This window comes from Silurus meridionalis, chromosome 21 (assembly GCF_014805685.1).
Source record: "Silurus meridionalis isolate SWU-2019-XX chromosome 21, ASM1480568v1, whole genome shotgun sequence".
Taxonomy (NCBI): Eukaryota; Metazoa; Chordata; class Actinopteri; order Siluriformes; family Siluridae; genus Silurus; species Silurus meridionalis.
In genome coordinates, this window is record NC_060904.1 from 2,164,072 (window position 1) to 2,187,952 (window position 23,881).

General features: G+C 39.2%; 1 protein-coding gene across 6 annotated transcripts in view; it reads left to right on the plus strand.

The window, feature by feature from the left end:
• The window catches only part of pde7a (phosphodiesterase 7A), a 35,821-nt gene that overhangs the window by 8,417 nt on the left and 3,523 nt on the right, over positions 1–23,881 (plus strand). Inside the window, exons 1-13 of one of the 6 annotated variants that reach the window (XM_046833490.1) lie at positions 6,963–7,147; positions 11,967–12,027; positions 14,360–14,392; positions 15,066–15,155; positions 17,765–17,916; positions 19,109–19,172; positions 19,600–19,695; positions 20,736–20,836; positions 20,960–21,091; positions 22,600–22,691; positions 22,781–22,925; positions 23,036–23,132; positions 23,222–23,302. In XM_046833490.1, the coding sequence (XP_046689446.1) occupies positions 7,088–7,147; positions 11,967–12,027; positions 14,360–14,392; positions 15,066–15,155; positions 17,765–17,916; positions 19,109–19,172; positions 19,600–19,695; positions 20,736–20,836; positions 20,960–21,091; positions 22,600–22,691; positions 22,781–22,925; positions 23,036–23,132; positions 23,222–23,302 (1,204 nt within the window). In that variant the 5' untranslated portion in view covers positions 6,963–7,087. Of the gene's footprint in view, positions 1–6,962; positions 7,148–11,966; positions 12,028–14,359; positions 14,393–15,065; positions 15,156–17,764; positions 17,917–19,108; positions 19,173–19,599; positions 19,696–20,735; positions 20,837–20,959; positions 21,092–22,599; positions 22,692–22,780; positions 22,926–23,035; positions 23,133–23,221; positions 23,303–23,881 lie in introns of those variants that run through there. The other 5 variants (XM_046833487.1, XM_046833486.1, XM_046833492.1 and 2 more) reach the window with 5 other exon arrangements.

Sequence of the window (23,881 nt, forward strand, 5' to 3'; positions counted from 1 at the left end):
CTTTTAAGCTCCAAATGAGAAAACAAAGCAGATGGAACCAAGTGCGTATAGCAGAACTTGTTTTCCTGGATGTTCCACAACATTAAATATCTAAATTGATGAACAATATCATGTATATTTACTTACATTTGTTGGCAAATTGCTGTGGTATGAGAGAAATACCACACTTCGGGATGTGCTGTTAAAGGTAAATCATTAACTTCAGGGTGGTAACAGTAACTCTGCTTTGCAACACCACCCCATTGTTGATTTTATTCCTACAAAAATGTCATTCCTTAGTTTACACCTTACACTTAAGAGTTTATGCATTTCAAAATGCTGCTTGTGTTTTTAGCAGTATTCATGATATTCATCTTATGCTCTCTTTCTGAGGTGTTACAAGCCTCGGTCTCGGGAAAGGCATCATAGATTGAGTAAAGGCACTGGGGTGTGTATGTAAATTAGATGTGGTTCTTCCCCAAATTGTCTCCACAAAGCTGGAGGCACAATTTTTCTCTGGATGTGGTAGAATGAAATTTTCTATTCGCTTGAATTAGAAGACCCAAACCTGTTCCCTGGTGCACAAAGCCAGCTCCATGAAGATATGCTTTACATAGTTTGGAATGGAAGATCTTGAGTGGCCTGCTCTAGAGCTCTAAACCCTGTTGAACACCTTTGGCCCCCCCAGGCCTCCTCACCTCACCTACATCAGTACACTCCGAAATCTAGTGGTACATTTTTCTAGAAGGGTGGAGGTTATTATAACAGCAAATGGCGACTGATTGGGATGGAATGGGATGATCAAAAAGCACATCAATCTTATGCTAATGTGTCAACAGTCTTTCTCCATGTCATGGCTCCGACATGGAGATAATATAATTAATTATAAGACAGAAAGACGGAGAAAATTAAAAGACCGTGTGCTTGTTTACAATCTACTGACCGGAAGCACAGGTCAATCTCAACGTAAGTCTGGGCACGAGTCAAAACTAGGATATTAGGGAAATAAAGATCATAAATATTCAGTACACCAGTTAGTGAAGCTTTTCCGCTTCCGTCATAATGCCATGGTGTGATGTGTATAAATAAAACCAGCCCACAATGTGAATTTAAGTGCTGAATAAAGTGAAATCTCAGGATACTTTTTTTAATAAAAAGGTATTTTGCTTGGGGTCAGGAAACACGTGACAAACTCGTGACAAACTCTTTTTTCTGACGGAAATATTTTTTTTCTCCCCCAATGAAATTAACACTGGATGAGAATAATGTAAGTTATTCATTCATGATGCTTTGGTGCGATTTGGACCCTGTGTTTGTCCGCCTGGTTGTTTATTTGCTTCTCATTGTGCTTGTTCTTCCTATAATTGTGTAAATGCTCACAGTGGATAAATGCATTGTATGTTTTTTTTTTTTCTGTTCGAAAGCAGACTGTACCTGAAAAACGGGATTGCTTTGCCGAAATGAAAAGAATAAATATACACGTTAATACAGGCAAACATGTTTAAAAATATTGGTTTTATAGTTATTACATGGAACTCTCAGAAAGCATTAGGATATCTCCGTTACATTCATTTCTGAAAAATCAGCAACACCAGATTTATTTATTTAGCTGATTGTGAATTTAGCCTCTTCTCTGTTTGTATTGGCCGCCATACTTTGCGTCAATCTTTTTTGTGTAATGAATAAAGCTAGTAAAATGGCTGCAACATTATTTATTTCTAGTAGAATGTGTGTTAAATAATTCTTATCATTTTTGAGAGACATTGGCATGTCCCTTGTGTTATATTTTGCAAACTAGATAAAAGGCAAAAAAGAATTCTGTGGACAAAGGAGTGTAAACGTGAGATCTTTTGGCTCTAACAGAATAACTTGTTTAAGTTGAAGAACAGGAGAGAAGATGTTAACGGACTGCCTCACCCCCACAGTCACACATGGAGGTGGAAGCTTAATGGTTTTGGGGTTGTTTTGGAGCAGGGAAAGTTCTGGAAAGTGAAAGGAATCCAGAACCAACATACGTCAACACCATGCAATTCCGTCTGGACTGCGGCTCATTGGAACCGACTTCTCCATACAACAAGACAATGAGCTGAGCTGTGTTAGCGTTATTAAGAGAGAAAACAATCGTCCGGCATGATCTCTATCATGGAGTGACCTGCCCGGTCACCGCACCTAAATCCTAATAAACTGCTCTGGGATGAACTGGAGTGCAAAAAAGAAAGTAAGTTTTAGAAGAGACATGGCAAAGTATTTCAGCTGAATGTTTGGAGAAACAGGCTGTTCTAATGCTGAGAGAGAGAGAAAAGCTGCTATTCACGCTGAAGGAAGGATTTTTTCAAAGGAAATGGGAATGAAAGGGATTTTTCATGCAGTTTCATTACCGAGTTTGTTGCATAGAAACGAAAGGAACATGGATGTGTCTTTCAAAAACCATAAAAGACTAGGAGTTTTCAAACTATTCACAGACGTATGACCAAGCCATGTGCCATATTCAAAGACTTGAAATAATTTCTTAGTGAATTTCATTGCTCATATTGTGTGTGATTACTTAATATCCATCATTTAGAAGAGAAAATCCCAGTTTCCCTAACCATTTTATAATCTGTAAAGAACTCAATAAAATGTTATTTCTATATTAAGTGGAGCTTTTTTCAAGGTAAGGAGTAAGACTTTATAATATCTGTAGCTTATTTTAAATGCAAAAAATGTCTTTTTAGAGACAAAATCTGCACCAAAAAATTCAGCAAAAAGTTTCAGGAACGTCTGAAAACTCGTATGTGCTTCATGTGGCCTTATCACAGTATGGTGCTAAACTGTATCTCATAAAAAATAAAAAATAAAACGTTTCAGTTTCAGCTCCATCAGCCGTGCTGTAAAAGTCTTGTCTGGTTTATGGGTCGACTCTTACAGGAATGCACAGTGCAGCCGTGCAGAGTCTCACAGCCACGTGCTATAACTCGTAAAGAAGCTCTGAATTTATGAACCCGAGCACTGTTCCTTTAAGTTGGGCTGATGAAACGGGAATCGTCACGGCTTCCTCTTTTTCTCCTGTACCCACAGTTGATAGTAAGAGGAAGAATGAAGTGCTGGTAAAAATGACCGTTATTGCACGAAGGAGAAAGAAAACAGAAACGTGATCGTGTACGAGTTTTAAAGGAAGGGACATGACCTACCCGTGACCTCAGTATGACGCTACAACACTTTCTGAAGACGTGAATGTAACTTCCTGGAGACCACAGGGTGGCTTACGGAGTGAGGGGGAGAAGAAAAAAAAAGCCTGAGATATTTAAAATAAAAACTTTGTAGAAATAATGTTAGGATTTTACCACCAGACATTTTAGTTTTTGATTCTTTTTAATCATAGGGAAATGTTTAGGAGGTTGCAATAGACGTAGCAGATAAGTCAGTTTTTTATAATAGTTTGAAAGGGGATTGGACGACATTGCAGTGACCTTCATAGATTTATTTTTGGTAATTTCGAAAATGTGCTTTACTTTTACTTTAATTGCGCTACTTTTATTGCACTTAATAATGAATTGGTTTGAAAGGAAAACCATTTTGCACTGAGAGTAAAGTACTTCTAGACTCATTTTTTACAAAATGTAAAAATTTATTTTTTTAAATATTTATGTCCGACTTAGAAATAGTATTTTATTCGCCATTTTTTTTTTTACCCAATAATAGCACTTAAAAAAGGTTTCAATGGTTGCATTGGATAAGAATTCATTAAGGAACATCGTACATTTTTTTTCATTTATAGTTGAATCAATTATTGAGGAACATCCATTAAAGTTAGTTCCCGTCATCGCTTACATCATAGCAGTTACGTACTGACAGGGTGTTGCTGCAATTTCTCTTCAAAAAGGGGAAAAGGGAAACAAAACCTCCTCTGACTTTTGATGAAGCAAAACTAAAAGTTACAGCTTAACCTTTTTTTAACAAAGCGCCGATACTGGAGACACCACCTATAAATAAAGGTGAAATAAACATCTCCCTGCAGCAACAATGATCAACAATTATACATATTTATTAAATGAGAAATGTAAATTTTAAAAATTTTTATTAGATATTTATTATGTTTATCTTTGTGGTCTGTTTCATTTGAAATCGTACCGTATTTTTCCTAATTAATTACCTCCTCATTTCCAAAGCACCAGAAGTTGATTGCTTTCCTGTAAAAGCACATTATCAAGTGTTTTATTCGTTAATTAGCACCTCTACCGTGTTTAGATTATGGCGATCTTCTAATTGCAGTGGGCGTGGCCAATGACACAGCTGAAATCTGTTCTAGCGATTGACACATCAAGCAGCTCACAGATAACTTATTACCGATAAAATGCTCATAAAGGAAGTGTGTCTCCTTTGTGACTGTTGTCTTCATTTCCTGCCTGTCCCCAGACCTTAGGGAGATGGAAGGCACCCAACATCTTCACATTTCCTGTGTTTGGTTTGGGAATCAACAGTTGCATGCTTCATCTGTCGATCCTCTCGCACACCCACGTCTTCAGTAGCCCTGTGTGTGTACGTTTCAGTACATGACACTATGAACGTACAGAGATGAGTTTGCAGTCAGAGTAGGAGCTCACGTGGGTGTGTGTTCAAGCTCGGGACTCGTGTGTAGAAGATTATTTCCAGACAGTAGAAGTCACAGTTAAAATCGCACCCTTTAAATAAGTCTGCATCGTGCGGAAAGTCATGTGAGAAACAGCGAGAAGTCTTGTGTGTGTCGTAGCGCCCGCGGTGCGGTGTTCGGTTCGCCTAACGTGCTCCGAGGCTATTTGTGGAAACTCTCCTCCACAGACATATGTGGTGATGTCAATGCTACGACGGGCCTAATTTGGGCTGCGGGAGAGCATTTGATTGCACACCTGTTCTCAAAACGAGGTGTTTGCAAGGCCAAGGCTGTGCCTGGGAAATGGATTCAAACATGACGCATGCCTGGTTAACAATGGACAATTTTTAGTTTTTCTTTTCAGTTAAAATCACGGCTGTCGCGATTACGTATCAAAAACCAAATCCAAAATGATTTGGGAAAAAAAAAAAAAAACTCTAATGGTTGAGTCTGTGGCCAAAAGTATGTGGACACCAGCACACAGAACATCATATTCATACTAAGTTATATGCTTTTGCTCTTATAATGGATGCCAGTCTACTGGGAAGGCTTTCCTCTAGATTCTCTGGAGATTTGTGTTCTTGTAACCACCAGAGATCATTATAACATTAGAAGGTCTCTGGGGTGTGTTGGTGTTCCAGTTCATATTCAAGCTGTTCATTCAGGTTGAGGAGGTCAGAGGTCTGATCATGTCCTCGTGTAGCTTCAGACTTTATGGTAACAGTTTACAGAGGAAGGGTGACACGTCCTTGTGAAATTTATGTGTGATCAGGTGTATGTACATACTTATTGCTACACGGTAAACATCTTAATATAGGCAAATATTTGAATTTGCCTTGTTGATGATTTTTACTTAAGAATAGATTGCAGTAAATAATTACATAATGTATTTATTTTAGGTAGTGGATATATTTTCTTTTGTAATTATGTACATCACATGCATGTTTCATATCTTTTTATAAAACAGTAAAACATTATTTATAATGCAAAGTCTATTCCCATAAGGATAAATCTATGTCTTTATCTATTGAAAACATGCGAGTCTTAACTATTTTTGTTGGCTTTCCATAACCATTAAGTGTATCTATAAATGGATAAAAAGTACGTGTCCTTTAGCAAAAAAAAAAAAAAAAAAAAAAAAATTTCTCATCATTAATTTTCTTTACACACCGTTTTTTTCTTTCTTTATTTCTTTCAATACTTATTTCACCGAAAAATATGGTGAAGCAACAAATGTCTCCGATTCATATATAAAAAAGGTGGATATTAACACAACCATTGGAATTCTCAGATTCAAGTTTATAGAGCACCCATGTTTTACTTATCGCTAATGTTAGCTTATTTAGCTAGCAAACTAGCGTAGCAAACTGGTTCTGTGGTGAAAAGTACCACATTGTCACCCTAGAAGTATTATTATTATTTTTTTAAATAACTGAACTCTTGTCTCTTTCCGGTAAGCAATATTTCAAAGGTGTGAAATTTGTTTCGTGGTTCTGAGTGGAAACAGCTTCACCATATGATAACCATGATTTCACATGTAACACAGCTGTCTTAGTGAAATATTCAAAATGATGTGGAAAAAGAGCTTGAAGAAGAAGAAGAAGAAGCAGCAGCTAGACGTCTAGTCATGTCTGCATTCCTTCTAAAAAAGCAACCCTTGATAAAGATTGTTCAACCTTCAACAGCTCATGAAAAAAAAACACGAACATCAATTCCTGACATTTCCTTGACCAACAAACTCCAGTCAGATGTTCCAAAATACTGATTTCAAGGAAGACATACGAAATGTTTATGGCTTTGTTGTTGAAAAGACGGTCGGCAAAGTAATGAATATTAATGGGGTGGAAGGTCTTTATATATATATATATATATATATATATATAAAAGCACTGGGTTATATAATGTACAGTATGTATCTAAACATCCTGATCTCTTTAATTTTATAGAGCCCTATCTTTTATTAGGGTGGTGGAGTTTCGGGTAGTGTTTTATTTAGTAAATGGAGTGCACAGTGTGCACTCGAGCTGTGCTGATAAGGAGACAGGAGCATGCTTGTTCCCGCCAAGTCCCTCCTGCTGCATGCGTCAATGAACCTGCTGCTCTGATTCGTTGTCGCTTGGATGCTACGTGGGAATTGGGAGTGAGTGGGATGTATTGGGGGGGCTTTTGCGTGAGGGAGGTGGGGTTTACGTGAGGCGTTCATGGACAGCTGGTTTGTGTATGTCTGTGTCTCTCTATGGCGCCTGTCCCATGATTGTGTGGTCAGGTGACGGCAGCACGACTAAGACAGCTGCACTAAGCTCAGCACTCAGCAGTCAGCACACTGTCTAGGCCTTAAGCTTGGGTCTCTAACACCTCTCTCTCTCACACACACACACACACACACACACACACACACACACACACACACGTATACGTATGGCCACGTTCTGACACACTCAGTAACACACACCCACACTTGGAGACCGAGACTATGATCATCGGTGTCCTCGAGGTCCAATGGGAATAGCTTTAATGTGGTCTGTAATTGCTTTTCTCATCAGATGGATTTTCTCCAAGGTAGGTTTTGGAGTGAATTGTGGCTTTTTGTACCCTTTCGGGGGAAAAAAAAGTATAGATTTATATATATATATATATATATATATATATATATATATATATATATATATATATATATATATATATATATATATATATATATATATAAATAAAATATTTAACAAAACCTTAGAGTCGTTTAACATCTTCATGTTGACCCTCCTTTGGAACTTTTCTACTCAGAGATTCACTCACTGCATGGCACAGCTGATCAGACAGCAGTCTGATCCCGACACAGGTTGTGTATATGTTTGTGTGTGTTTGCATTCTGCTCGTCCTGGATACATCACAGTCACCTTGGTTGAGTGTTTTGTCCAAATTCGGCCTGAAGGGTCCGTCCCAGAGTCGTACCTGCAGACGGGGTTGGGGGGGGTGCGGTGCTATATGGCCAGAGTCTGAGAAATGCGTCCTGTCCTGTCTGAAGAAAACAGCATGGAGGTCGGATAGAATCATGTTTTATTAAAATAGATTAAACGTGTATAACAGTTAGCTGGCAACCTAGGCGACAAAGAAACGAAATGCAGTTATTAGCTGTAGAACTGCTGCAAATCAGGCATAATATGTTACGGGTTCTGTGGTTACGGCTCATTCTGGGGGACTTTATATTGTATTTTTTAAGTAAAAATACACGACATTGCAGTCAGAAGAGCAGAAACTTCACTTCGTCAACAGAAGGTCATTCCTGTATCTAGTTTTTCTCTGTCATGCCAAAACATAATACTTCTTCATAATATTGTGAATTGCTACCTTTAACCGCATATATCCACTTAGATCATACATGTATGTCTTGTAGGTAGATTTGATCTAAATTAAATTTTGACCAATCGGATTGCCGTATTGTGTGTATCCAGCAAATAGGCTTGTCACGATTGAACATCGTTTTCATGTGGTGTGCCTTGTTATCAGTGTTTATGCAAAACAACATCGTTTCTTCCCGCTTTTTTTTTGAAGACGGTTTATCGACCCTTGTGTGCCTACTCATCTAATTGTAACATATTAGGAGTAAAAAAAACAACAAAACGTGTGGTAACATTTGAACTCTGCTTCATCAAACAAAGCCATCACTGATTATGATCTTGTACAAGCATGACACTGAGTGTTTTATACTTTATTTGCGGAGCGTAATGTAGCAGATGTGCGGGTTTGCGTCTGTGCTTCATCTTTCAGCTCCGGCGCGTCCGAGCAAACTCGCAATAGCCTTTAACTTTTTTCGCACCTCGCCGTTGTGTAGCAGTTGGCACGCGGCTCTGCAATTCAGTGTCGCGTTAATGTGGCCAAATAGAGTCCTCGGAGCAGAGCTCCCTGATTCCTCATGCATGTTCTAAATCGTCCTTTTCTTTTTTGTATTATATTATAATGTACACCCCAAAGCGACTCAGAGAAGACCAAGGTTTGTATATTTGCAATAAAAAATAGGATGTATTTTTGCTCCCCCCCCAAAAAAAATCCCCTGAAAGTCATAGGTGTGTCCTGGCGAGTCGATTGTGAGCTGAAGCAGGTGACGTGATTCTGCTCTGCGCTGGGTTATACCAGGCCTCGGTAACACCCGTGCCATATGGGCACGCTCCTCTCAGCACCCCCTGCTTGTGATTACTCACACGCCGAACGCTGCGTGATGTGTGTAAACATGGTGCTTGCGGACGGCGAAATGACTCAACAGCGAGCATCGTGCTTGTCGCTTCAAGTCTGCCCCGTCGCAGGCGTGTCGTTCGTGTCCCTGAGCAAGTCACATGCCGTTATTGCAGGGTGGCTGCTTCGAATCCGGGAGTGGACACACCTCAAACACTCATCATGGGTTTATCTTTCATAGCGGTAATTACACCAGAGATGCAGACAAACACGCTGGAATCACGCTACAAGCCTCACTCTTGATTCCTGCTTCGTTCCCTGGTACACAATGCACACGTTCTTTCCCCTCATATTGTGCTAAAATCCTCTTTGTACATACTTTCGTATCATTTTTTTTGTACGCCTTACTTGAAATAATTTTTTTAATTGCATTTGAGGAGTCTGAAAGGAAAAGCAGGACTGATAATGGCTAAAAAATCAAGTATGCAAATTGGTTGTCCATTGACGTCAAACTCTGAATTGTGTGCCATCTGGGGACACTACGTCCAGCCATCTAAAAGCTGTACTGAAGAGCGTGTGTGTGTGTGTGTGTGTGTGTGTGTAAGTGTGTGTGAGTGTGTGAGAGTGTGTGAGTGTTAGAAGAAAAGCCAGCACAAATTCGAGCCAGGTCTTTAGCTTTTCAGCTTTGTCTCCTTCTCTCCTGTGCCATCGCGCATAAAGATTTCTGAACAGTTTGTAGTTTTTATTTTGTGTTTTTATTTATTTTTTTTTTTTCAACAGTTCTTTTAAATGACTCTTGCATTTACACTTAGTCATTTCTGTCAGATGGTTTCAGACACAGCAAATTATGCAAAGCGTAAAAGGCGAATTGCTAAAATGCTAGAGAAAGTATCATTTAATGAACGTCTGCATCACTTAATAGCGCTCAAATAGCAGTTTGTAACATCAGCTCTACACATGCAGTTTGGGAAACGAGGCAGTTTTTTTTGACTGATGCTTTATTTCAGTTCAGGGTGCCTTTTTCTTTTTTTTTTTTACCTTTTTCACTTAAACATTTCTTGATTATTATTTTTTTAAATTAAATAAATGTACCTTGATTATTAGATTATTATTTGCTTGAATTTGTATGTTATTATGGGTTATTTATTTATTTTTATTAAATAATTTTAACCAATAAAAATTGTGCATGCAATGTTTATTTTTTCTCAATAGAGGAAGGATGCGTCGTATTTTTGTCATTATTATTATTATTACTATTACTATTATTACTGTATGATTATTTGTTTGTTTTACAATATTTATTCTGGGTTCGACATGTCGCTGATCTTAGTTTTATACGTTTATCCATTGGGGAACATTTAGAATGTGGAGGTTTGCGGTTCTTTTTTCACTTTGCTGCTGAATTACCAGTTTTTTGTAACACACACGCACACACTTTATGAGATGAGGTGTGAGTTTGTGTTTGTGTGATAATCACCCAGTGGCTTAGCGTAGCAGGGCAGGAAATGGACGAGAAGATTAAATAGGGGAGATGAGGCATGCTTAATTCAGAACCTTGTGTCCTCCTGTAAAGCTGAAGTTTGTGTGTGTGTGTGTGTGTGTGTGTGTGTGTGTGTGTGTGTGTATGTGGGTGGAGGCTGGATCAGTGTTGGTAAGATGGTCCAGTCCCTGGCTGTTAAACACCTCTCTATAGACATACGGCTGTATTAGGAACACACACATGCTGTCACACACAAAAAAAACCCGGCGTCTCAGACATACTCGATGAAAACGTTTTTGTTTACATTCTGGCATCTGGCTGCGTCGGTCACATGACTCATGACGTCTGATCACATGGCAGTCAGCATCGATCATGTACTGATTATATATATATATATATATATATATATATATATATATATATATATATATATATATATATATATATATATATATAAAATGATGTCATTTCCAAGTCACAGGCTTTGCTTGTGTGTGTTTCTTGTTTATAGTGGTCTTTATTGATTAAATGAGCAGTCTTTTTTTTAATGCAAATATTACAAAACTTTTGTCTGATAGGGTCTTTTGCATTAAAGAAAGAAAGAAAAATACTTGATAAGGAGCACCAACATCAAACCAATTAGGACAAGTCTTTATTTATTTGTAGCTTTGAGGCATTTTGTTTGGAGGCGTGGCTTTCCAATGGGAGGGGCTTTATTTGTTTAACCTTTGAGCTGTAAAACCGCAAACTCCATCCAAACACTTAATGTTTGAACATTAACTTGCCCTGGCTGTTCATGTTATAGAATGTGAAATTAGGATTTTTCTATGGATTGAAGTGTGGTTTTTTTTTTTTTTTTTTTTTTTTTTTATTATTCAATTACATTTTTTATTATAATTTCTATTTCATTTTTGCAGCCATATTTTATTTTATTATATTGTAAATTCTATTTCGCTTTTCTATTTGTACGCTCCCTTTTTTGAAATTCTATTTGATGTCACGTCGTAAAAAACTTTCACTGCATGTCGCACTACGTATGGTTATGCATGTCACAAATAACATTTGAATTTATAAGGGCAATATTTTTTACATAATAGCAGCGAATTTTATATGAAAATGTTGGGTGACAGATTCTACATGCTAAGCTAGCTACACCATATGGACAAAAGTTTGTGGACATCTTGATATATGCAATGTTACACATTTAGTCCCCATTTGCTGTTATAATAAGCACCACTCTGCTGGGAAGATGCTCCACTAGATTTTGTAGTGTGCTTATGGAAATTTGTGTGAGATTTATTTAACCACAATGAGGGTAGTAGGTCAGGTACTCAAGAAGGTATGGTAGAAGAGGCCTGGGGTGCAGTCAGCGTGAAGAGTTCATTCCAAAAATGTTCAATACCCATGTAAAGCATTTTTTTCATGGAGCTGGAACAGGTTTGGGTCTCCCAGTTCAAGTGAAGGGACAATTTCATTCTACAGCATCCAGAGACGTCATATACGTTTGTGCACCTCCAATTTTCTTCTTAGAGTCTGTGGAAGAGCCACATATAGCTGGAAAAGTCAGGTGTCCCAATACTTTTGTTTTTATCGCATATGTTATTGATCATCACCCTTTTTCTAGGAACAGTAAAAAGACGTTGTTTTTCTGTTGTTTTTTTTATTTTATTTGAGAAGAGCTCCAGCTATATTTATGAAATTCTGACTCTGATTTATTTTTTCTTCCCACAGAGACGCGGCGCAATCTCTTACGACAGTTCTGATCAAACTGCTCTGTATATTCGTATGCTAGGTAAGCAGCATTTGTACCGACACACGCACACGCACACGTGAACACAAAATCAAACCAGCAGACCCTGTAGCTCCACCCATTGATCAGACTAATGGGCGTGCCCTGTCAATCACTCAGATAACCTCATCAGGAGAAGGGTTTCAAGCCCCTCAAGATCTCGCGTTTGAAATTTTAAGGGATTTTGATTACAGTAAATCTGATTAACGTAGATACTCCCCCTGATTTCCAGCGACCTTTTGACCTCTAAGAACGGTTTCACTGTGATAAAGCCATGACTTGTTTTTGGTGATGCAACACAACACTGAGGTTAAAGGGACATTTCTGCAGGTCCACAGGCGGGGGGGGGGGTCTAGAAAATTTGACTATACGTGTGTTAGCATGCGTTTTATTAATAAGAAAATGTTCCCTGCATTTTTTTGACCAGTCCCAGAAAGTAGGAAATAAAGCAATGGAGTGGGTGTGGCCTAAATTATATAGGGTTTAAATAAAAAGAAGAGTATTTCTCAATGATTGATTCATAATTCATCTGAGCTACAGTTGTGTAGAAATAAAAAAAACAAAACATTTTTTATTTTATCATTACAATATTGTTATTTTATACCAGAATTTTCTACTGAATTATCCAGATTTATTTCCCAAAACATTAAGAAACTAGTAGCCGAATCAAAACTAAGCATGAATGAAACACTGCATGCTCACGTTAATTTTCTTTTCCTTTTTTTTTGTCTCACGAGCTTCGTATCCAATCGCTCGCTTACTTCAGCGCAAACTTTAAAAACGCTCATATGACATTTACGTAGTTTCCTACAGCATCCGGGTCCCGATGCACATCTACACACACACACACACACACACACACACACACACACACACACACACACAAATTAATTTATATTTAAATATAAATATACATAGTTACACTGTATGGACAAAAGTTTGTGGACATGCAACCATTAGATCGTTATGTGCATTTTAAACATCCCATTATACATTAAGTCCCCATTTGCTCTTATAACGTCCACTATTTTAAGAAATTCTTCTAGATTTTTTAGAGATTCATTCAGACACAAGCATGTTAGTAAAGTCAGGTGCTGGTGTAGGTGAGGTGAGGAGGCCTGGGGTACAGTCATTGTGAAACATTCATCCTAAAGTTGTTAAATAGGGTTGGAGCTCAATAGCAGGGGATCTTCCACTCCAACCCATGGAAAGCAGATCTTCATGGAGCTGGCTTTTGTGCACAGCGGCATCGTCATTCTGGAACAGGTTTAGCGCTCCTAGTTTAAGTGAAGGGAAAATTTCCACAACACATCCAAAGACGTCCTAAACAGATTGTGTGCCTCTTAACAGTTTTGGGGAACAACCAAATATGGCTGGAAAAGTCAGGTGTCCCAATACTTTTGTCCATATAGTGTATATTTTTTGAGATTTGAGATGCTATTTTTTTTTCTCTTTTTTTTTCTGAATGTATTTAAATTTGAGCACACGCAGTTTTTTTTTTTTGTCCTGCCGTTTAATTTACGAGCAGTAATTCTCAGAAAGTTGTGTAAATGTGCAGTGAAATTTTTAAAAGCTTTGATAAATGGTACTTTCCAAAGTCTAGAGCCAAAAAAAACAACAGCCTCACCCCGACCTGCTACTTTTATTTCGAGCCGTGACCGATAAAACAGTCTAAACAGTCTTGCCCTGAGTGTAAACAAGAGCGTCCACCATTTTTCGTTTTTTTTTTTTTTTTTTTCTCGCCCTCCCCCAATCTGAAGACCCGACTCTTCTGTACAGCTGAAGCATGCGGCGGGTGTCGACGCTCGAGAAGCAGCCGGTGACATTCTCACATAACGCTGCTAATAATCAGCGATGCGCGTAAAGGCTTACGGAGCCGAGCCGCAGAGGTCAAAGGTCACGCTGCTAACAAAACCGGGGAGTTTTGATGGGGAGATAAAGCTACTGTGGTTGTGTAAAGGGGGATGCACGTTAGTTCCCCTTACTCACCTTCCTTCCCACCCCCCTTTGCTTCACCTCCTTTAGCGGCTTCCCCCTGTCCTCCTGCATGCTCGAGGAGTCTTCAGTCTGTTTTTTTTTTTCTCCTCATGCGTGGTACTTCCCATTTGTTTGCATGTGTGATGTGTGGCACTACATTTAATTTGTACATTGTTTTTTTTTCTGCCAGATCTTTTGAATCTTTTTTTTTTTTTTTTTAATGTCTGCCTATTATTTATTTCAATGATGATTTCAGTTCTTTTGACTTTTTTTTTTCCTTTTTCTTCTTAATTTTATTTATTTTTAAAACGTGCTGTTTTGTATCTAATTGTAATTCACAGTTTTGGTATTTTGCTAGGGGCTTGTGTAATATTCAAACAGCTGTTTTCAAGTAAGTAAATGTACTGCTGGGAGGCTGTCCTGTTTATTTTACTTGTTTACCTTATTGAATTATTGATATTTATTCACTTATTTAATGCACATGTACACCAATCACTAGTGACTTGACCTGTCAAAGGCTGCATTACTCTGTAGAAGTCTATGCAAGCTTTTTTTATTTATTTACTTTTATTTATTTATTATAATTACATTTTCTTTTTGTTTTCCCCCTTCCTCTTGTCCCCAATACACAGTCTCATGAAAAGGCCTATTAAATGAGAATTTAACAGATGTAACTTGAGAGCTTGGGCCAACCTCATTTGAGTCCCTCTGACATCCTCCCCCCCACCCTCACCCCCTCATTCTGACTTGGGCTGAGGCACAGACTTTCCTTTCTTTCCTGGCGTTTACTTTGCTTGTGCCAGTCTGAATACTAATGCCTCTCTCCTCCCGGCATGGAGCTGCATGCTCTCTTCTTCTTCTCTTTCTCTCTCTCTCTCTTCCTCTCTCACACTCACTTTCTTTCTGTCCTCACAATCCTTCCCACGTTTTGGCTACGCGAGCGTGCGTGCACGTGTGTGTGCATGTGTTTTGTGTGTGTGTGTGTGTGTGTGTTCAGCACCAGGCTAGGCCTTGCTCTGTGCGCTAACAAACCTCTTGAGGGAGTTTCTGTTGATGCCTTCTAGGAGATGTGAGAGTGAGGAGCCAGGTAGGATTTGAACCCGAACGGAGAGGCTCACACCCGTACCTGGGTGTCGATTTCCGCACTTTGCACTGTAAGTACCAGAAGGAGAAGTGCTATTTTATATCATGCTGCATGAATACATATACACTCGCAAATATTCCACAAACAAATGAACATCGTGTCTACGGGTTGCAGTTTTTTAATATTCTGTAGAATAGATTGGATATTCCATGCATTTCATTTCAACATTTCATTGATAATAGACAGCGAATTTCTAAGCAAATTATACACATTAAAGCCCAAGCAACCTGCTCCAATCATGTGGTCCAGCGTTTCTTCAGTTTTTTCACTATTTGACTTGCAAAAACTGGAGGAAAAAAAAATCTCTTACCAGTTTACACTGTCATATAGGACCTCTCATTAAACATGCATAGAGACAGTTACAGAGAAAAATAAAGCTTGGAAGGCAGTAGCAGATGGTTGTTGCTTCTGGCGAGTGTACTGACGTAGTTTGTGGTTAATAAATTAGCTTGAGAAATCTTCAGATTTTTCCGGAAGGTGCACACTGCTGGACAAAAACATTTTCAAGAATGAAACTCGCATTCAGGGAAAAATCAGGGGAAGACACTAGTTCCTGCTCCAGAGGCTGACGTTTTTTTTTTTTTTTCGTACTGTACACAACTAATTTGGTCAAACAACGTGATTAGCAACTTTATATTGGAGAAGAAACACTTACTTAAAGCACTAATAACATGATATTTATAATAACTTCAATTAAAGGCATTTAGTGTCCACATATACATTGATGCACAGTGAAATTTCAGCTTGTTAGGAAGCTGGGGTCAGAGTTCAGGGTCAGCTATGTTACAGCACCCCTGGAGCAGAGAAGACTGTGGAGCTTATCAGTGCTGGGGCTTAAAACTCTAAACTTCTGATCTGTAATCCAGAGTCTTAGCACAGGGCCACACAATGGCCACATAATGCTTACAGGTGATGGGAAATTCTGTTATTTTCCCTGATGGTTTTAGTGTGGTCAAAATGCAAATCATCCAGGAACCTTTATAGTTCTCATTCATAACCTCAATATTGTACTGTGAATACTGTGACCATGGCTATAGGAGGTTTATATGGGAAGGTTATAAGAGGTTTTTATGGAAGGTTATAGGAGATTTCTATGGAAGGTTATATGAGGTTATGAGGTTTCTATGGGAGGTTATAAAATGTTTCTGTTGTAGGTTATAAGAGGTATCTATGGTAGGTTATAAGAGGTATCTATGGTAGGTTATAAGAGGTATCTATAGGCGGTTTCTGTGGGAGGTTATAAAATGTTTCTGTTGTAGGTTATAAGAGGTATCTATAGGAGGTTATAGACAGTTTCTATGTGAGGTTATAAGAGGTATCTATGGTAGGTTATAAGAGGTATCTATGGTAGGTTATAAGAGGTATCTATAGGAGATTATAGGCGGTTTCTGTGGGAGGTTATAAAATGTTTCTGTTGTAGGTTATAAGAGGTATCTATAGGAGGTTATAGACAGTTTCTATGTGAGGTTATAAGAGGTATCTATGGTAGGTTATAAGAGGTATCTATGGTAGGTTATAAGAGGTATCTATAGGAGATTATAGGCGGTTTCTGTGGGAGGTTATAAGAGGTATCTATGGGAGGTTATAGACGGTTTCTATGGGAGGTTATGAGAGGTTTCTATGGGAGGTTATGAGAGGTTTCTATGATTTCAATGGATATTTTTGTATAATTTCTTATCCAAGACACTCCAGATTGTATCTACGCCGGGAAGGAGTTGAACTTTTCGTGCCTTGCAGCGGTGGTTTTGAGCATGTCGCTGCGTCAGCACTCGGCCCCTTCGTGTCCTCTGCCAACGGCAAACCCATTTGAGTCTGCATAACAATGCAGTGTTAATCAATCACCTTCCTCATTCACTTTAATTCACAAAGCACACTGGGCCGCCTCAGGTTATTTACCGTAACGGTGGTTTATGACCTGCCGTCTCTCTTCGTGAGAAACTTTATGCCTTGGGCCTCTGAGTGACATCAGATTTGTCATGGTGGAATGAAAGGAAGCTGAAACATGAGAGAAAAGCATTTCCCCAAGGGTCGCTAACATTTTTAGATTGCTGCGTGAGACAATAGTTTCGTTTCTCTTCAAATTAAAGTAATAGTTCAGTGGTTTTACTTCAGTTTCGTCTCGAATGCTTGTATGTTCATATTCTGGACACAGCACACTTCCTGTTTTTTTTTTTAAAGAAAACTTTACCCGGTACATAAACTTTATTAAGTAATAATAACTTTACAAGGCAAAAACCGAAACCTTTACATGCTGTTTCATGACATTGTAGGACAAGACAGACATGACATGAGTAAAAGTTACCAAAAAGAATCTCCCAGGGTTTAATCTGATCCAAATCCACTGAAGCAATTGAGTAAAGTCTGAGCTTTAAGTTTTAAAACATGTGCGGTGCAACTTTTCATCTGGGAAGAGTCGATGCAGGTCAGAGGGAATGACTGATAAAGAATTAGAGCTACTGAGCAGTTTATGAAAGGGTTCTGGTGAAATAAAAACTTCAAGAGAATTTAACACACACACTTACTGTACTCTAACTTATTAAACGCATGCAAGATTGTATGCATGGTGCACTAGTGATTTCATTACCCTGTGTGTGTGTGTGTGTGTGTGTGTTCGTTCAGCCCGTGCCGAGTCAGCGGGATCGATTCCAGCTCGAAGGATCCGCAGGTTTTTCAGTTTCCAGCGTCACCTCCTGTCGTCTCGGTTACTGCGGGGAGCTCCGCACCTGAACCCTCTGCACATCTTAGATGAAGATTACTGCGGACAGGCCAAGGTGTGTGTTCATTTCTAAAATACACACATCATGGTTCTCTCACACACATACACACACACGCACGGAAGTGTGATTAATAATGGAACAGTGGGATGGCTTGTGACCATGATGGCCCAGTACGCACCAGTACACAGAAGACTTACGGACTTGTTCTGTGAGTGTAAATGTAAATGTCATGCAAATCTGGGGCTCATCCGTGTATTCAAAGTGACTCTTTGCATGGGAAGAGATAACGAGTCGGTGCTGCACGACTGCTCCTGTTCTTTACTGGGCTGTAAAACAAGACCAAATATTTTTTGTTGTTTTTTTTTTAATTTATTAATTATTAACTCCAGCCATCGTTTTTAAAGAGAAATGTTGGAGTTAAACTGTAATAGATAAATAAAATAAAATAAAATAATAGATCAGAATGAAGTGTGTAGATTAGTGATGTAGATGATGCAGTTTTATGTAATGCAGTGATGTAAATGATGTTCCAGTGATGTAGATGGTGCGGTGATGTAGATGATGCAGTGATGTCATTTTTGCAGTGATGGTGCAGTGATGTTTTGCATTGATGTGGATGATGCAGTGTGTGTAGATGATGCAGTGATAATGATGCAGTGATGTGGATGATGCATTGATGTAGTTTTGCAGTGATGTGGATGATGCAGTTATGATGCAGTGAGTTAGATGATGCAGTGATGTAGATGATGAAGTGATGTAGATGATGAAGTGATGTAGATGATGAATTGATGTGGATGATGCTGTGATGATGATGCAGTGATGTAGATGATTCAGTGATGATGCGGTGATGTAGATGATGCAGTGATGATGATGATGCGGTGATGTAGACAATGCGGTGATGTAGATGATGCAGTGATGTAGTTTTGCAGTGATGATGATGCAGTGATGTGGATGATGCGGTGATTTAGTTTTGCAGTGATGATGATGCAGTGATGTAGATGATGCAGTGATGATGATGCGGTGATGTAGATGATGCAGTGACGATGATGATGCGGTGATTTAGTTTTGCAGTGATGATGATGCAGTGATGTGGATGATGCAGTGATGTGGATGATGCAGTGTGTGTAGATGATACAGTGGTGTGGTTTTTGCAGTGATGTAGATGATGCAGTGGTGTAGTTTTGCAGTGATGACAGTGACTTTTTTTTGTTGTTGTGTTTTAATTTCTCGCTCGTATTTTTCGCAGTGTATGCTGGAAAAGGTTGGAAGCTGGAATTTTGATATTTTCCTCTTCGACAGACTGACAAATGGTAAGTGCTTTAAAAGCATTCAGGTCTATGGTGCTTGCATGTGTCTCTATGTTGGTGTCAGTGTGTGTGTCTTTGTGTGTGTGAATTTTTGTGCATCATACTGGTATTCGCCTATTTAGAGCCTCAGTGATGTGACTGGTCTGTGTTTTTGATCAACACTTCCATCTGCTGGCCAGAAACCGCATGTGAATAATGAACCCGTGTGAATGTCGTATTTGATAGAAATGAAGCTGGCAGTACAACACTTATACTACACGTTGTACATTAAAAGTAAGACGTATCGGAGAAACCTTTTTACATATTAATTTCTGAATCCTGAGTGAATATTCTTTTATCAAATGATAAACGCACCTGATGTGTAATGTTGCTTTTTGTACATCGGGTTAAGCGGCATGTTTCTCTTTTCTTCTTCTTTTCTTCTTTTCAGGAAGCAGTCTCATCTACTTGACCTTATATCTTCTTAACCATTACGGCTTAATTGAGCTCTTCCAGTTAGACATGGTTAAAGTACGACGTTTTTTAGGTGAGTAAAAAATCAGTTGTAGTAGAAGTAAACACACACACACACACACACACACACACACACACACACACGTACATGTCAGATTCCATCCAAGACAAAATGATGTGGGGGTCGTTTTACTTCCTGGTTTGTTTAATCATCACATGCAAATGTAATATTGAAATTTATACATTTTACTGCAACAAATGCAAAAGGAAAACAGCACTTTACAATCCTTACAAAACCTTTTTACAAAAAATTATTATTACATTTTATTATATTTGGTGCTGAGACTTCAAGAGACCAGCAGCAATAAGAAAAGTAAAAATTAAAAAATATATATATAATTGCACTTCAATATATTCTGAAAATATGTATAGTGAAATATATCTGCAGTGGAACTTGGATCTTGGTGCAAACAGTAGAGTGCAAAACGGATTGTCAGAATAAGGAAATATTGCACAAGTTTGACCAATAACTAATAATAATAATTATAATCAATATTACAGTCCTGGGTGTAAAGTGTTTGGTGCGTTAGCAGCAACATGGGAAAGAGGAACAGACAGCCATAGAGCGTAGACGGGTAGGAGTAACAATCAATAGTGCAGAATCAGCAGATCAAAGATCACACCTAGGATTGTAAACGGTTAAAAGTTGTGACAGATAATGCGAGGTCATACCATGTAGTGCCTTATACGAGTGCCTAATCAGAATTTCGAAATCTTGACAGGGAGCCAGTGCAAGGATTTAAAACCTGGAGAAATGTGTTCAGCTGTCCTGATCATTATCCGAATTCGAGCAGCAGAATTTTAAACTACCTGCATTTTGTTTAAAGTGGAGTTAGAAACTGCCGTCAACAAAGCATTACAATAACAAATAAGAAACGAAACATAAAACAGAACAGAAATGTTGATCAATTTTTCAGCAACGTGTAAGTGCTCCGGTACTGCAGGTGGCACAGTTTCCACTTCCACAAAAAGTTTCAATGCCTTAATATCCTCCATCTTGAAATTAACTGTTTGAGGCATGGTTTGACTTCACCTTATTTCTGCTCCTCTCAGTATTGGTTCAGGAGGATTACCACAATCACAACCCGTACCATAACTCTGTCCATGCTGCTGACGTGACCCAGGCCATGCACTGTTACCTGAAGGAGCCCAAGGTACATGATCGCTTTAAGGAGCTAATATGACTTAACACATGTGTCCTGGATGATTTTGTAATGTGTGTGTGTGTGTGTGTGTGTGTGTGTGTGTGTGTGTGTGTGTGTGTGTCCTCTCTGCAGCTTGCCAAGTCTCTCACTTCCTGTGATATCCTCTTGGGCCTGCTGGCAGCAGCCACTCATGACCTGGACCACCCTGGGGTCAATCAGCCTTTCCTCATCAAAACCAACCATTACCTAGCCTCTCTGTACAGGGTGAGAGCCTACATCCTCTGTGTGTGTGTGTGTGTGTGTGTGTGTGTGTGTGTGTGTGTGTGTGTGTGTGTGTGTGTGTGTGTGACAAACATTTCCCTGGTTTGAGAAAAGAACAAAAGACTTGTTTACTAATTGAGGTCTAAGGGCAGCTGTTATTCTGTCAGTAAAACTTGGAAGCATCTCAGCTGGATGACTTTTTAATGCAAATTCAAAACTATACATATAACAGGAAACACATTGGAGTGAGATAGACACTAGTGACGGTCTCAGTAAATTGTTTTACGTTTCGAAGCTGGCCGGAGAGATTTTGTATCCTGAATCCTGTAGAACAGATTTCGAGCTTTTTCATAGCTACAGGGTGGCGCAGGGAAATGAATATTTTGGAGTTTTTGACCCTGGGGCGTGGCTAATTGTGTGGAAATTGTTTCAGTGTGAACTTGTTTTAAACCCTAAAAAACTCCAAAAATGTCCCATATACTTGCAACACCTTGAATTTATTGATTCAGGAACTGCCCTGAGACTTCTTTTAGAAGCTAAAACCAGCTGTAGATCCTTAGCAAACACATCAATTAGCACATATTTGATACTGAACCATGTGTTTTCTTTCCATGAGAAAATGGCTGTTCTTACATTTTACATTTACAACATTTAGTCGACGCCCTTTTCCAGAGCGACGTACAAAAGTGCTTTGAGTCTCTATCGATGAATAAATCAATACTGGTTTGCTAAATTACAAACTTAATATACCATCAACCTACAACAAAGGCAAAGTGGGGAAAGCTAGTTTGAGTGTTTCAGGAAGAGGTGGGTCTTTACTATTCTTGAGCCTGAACTGGCACAAGGAGATGTTTTTAAAACAACAGACTAATGAAAGATCTCCAGATGGAAAATCGTAATCGAACACAGACATTGCAGATGCATTGATGCAGTGTATTCCACTGGTGAAGTGCATTCTAAGAGCTGCCTCGTATACTAAGTCTTAATCCAGTGCTCTTTACCACATGTGTTTTCAAGTTTATATCTAGAGCGCTTTTCACAATGGACATTGTCTCAAAGCAGCTTTACAGAACTTAAGAATAAAAGTGACTGATGTGTGTTTATCCCTGATGATGAAGCCTGGGGCCACTGTGGCAAGGAAAAACTCCCTTAGATGTTACGAGGAAAAAACCTTGAGAGGAACCAGACTCAAAAGGGAACCTCATGCTCATTTGGGTGATATTAAGAGTGTAATTATAAATCTTCAAAGCAATACAAAACACTGGAGAGTGAGAACTAACATGAGCAATAGGGTGTGTGTAATTATGAGTAATGTCCTTTCTACAGTTTTCTACAGTCAGTTGATGTTGTGGAACCAGGAGCTACTGAGCAACTCATAAAGTAGCTTAACATTCGAGATCATTATCGATCCCACACCAACTCCTCCATGCCAGAGCCTTAAAAAAATGTGAAGAGGTCCAATGTTTAAACTCTACATGAACGTGTGTATGTGTGTGGTTGTGGTTGTATAGAATACCTCAGTTCTGGAGAACCATCATTGGAGGTCCGCAGTGGGTTTGCTACGAGAGACCGAGCTCTTCTCCCATCTTCCTGCAGAGGACAGGTCGGTATTCCCACATGCGTTACGCTGCCAAGCTCCAGAAGCAGTAAAACCCATGTCTTTGTCTGACATCGTGATCTCTATGTGCGCAGTGTGAACATGGAGAGACAATTGGGGTCTCTGATTCTGGCTACAGATATCAGCAGGCAGAATGAATACTTGTCCAGGTTCAGGACACACCTGGACCAAGAGGAGCTGTGTCTGGGAAACGCCTCTCACCGCCACTTCATCCTGCAGGTGAGCAAGAACCAAAGTGCAATGAAAGACAGCAAGCTGTGAGGTGGGACGTGGAATAAAGGGGTAGTTTATTTATCAAAGTGCTCGTGTGTGTGTGTGTGTGTACACAGATGGCCCTGAAGTGTGCAGACATCTGTAACCCATGTAGGCCTTGGGAACTCAGCAAGCAGTGGAGTGAAAAGGTGACTGAGGAATTCTTCCACCAAGGTACCTCCACACACCTCCACATGCTTTCACTACTGATCTGTTCGCTCGACCTTGATCACGTGACGCCTTTGCTTTCCTGCTCTGTTTAGGAGACATAGAGAAAAAGCACAAACTGGAAGTGAGCCCCCTGTGTGACAGCGACACCAACTCCATAGCGGATGTTCAGATCGGTAAGTGCCTCGGCGACAGCGCGGCCACACAGGGACTTGTTTATATGTGTGGCAAAGTCTTTTGTGCCAATCAAGGCCATCTTTTTTTTTGTCTGACCCAGACAAACCGCAGGCATCTGACACGAAATATTTAAGAGCAGGACGAGCAGATTGTGTGTCACTGTCTTTACGTTATCAGGAGATGGCACTCGGTCAATCGCTCTGATTGAAATCAAATGCGATTATCTTAATAGCAGTCACCTTGAGCTCAGACGCCGTGAAGGACGCGAACGAAGGACTTGTTGCCGAACAGGCTCTTTTTTTTTTTTTTTTTTTTTTTGGTCAAACACATCAAAGCCAACAAAAGGAAGTCTAGACCTCTTATCAAGAACGACACGCCGATCTTATCACCTGTTTGTGCCACTAACATTTCTGAAAAGTGTTAACGCCTTTATGACTGGCGACCCAAACGAATGATACTAAGCAGGTTAACATGCATTGTTTTAACTGCTGCACCTCACGTTTTGAAATTAGATTGCATGGCAGAAATAGTTTTCTGAACATGATGTGAAAGGAAGGGAATATGGAGATCAGACTGTA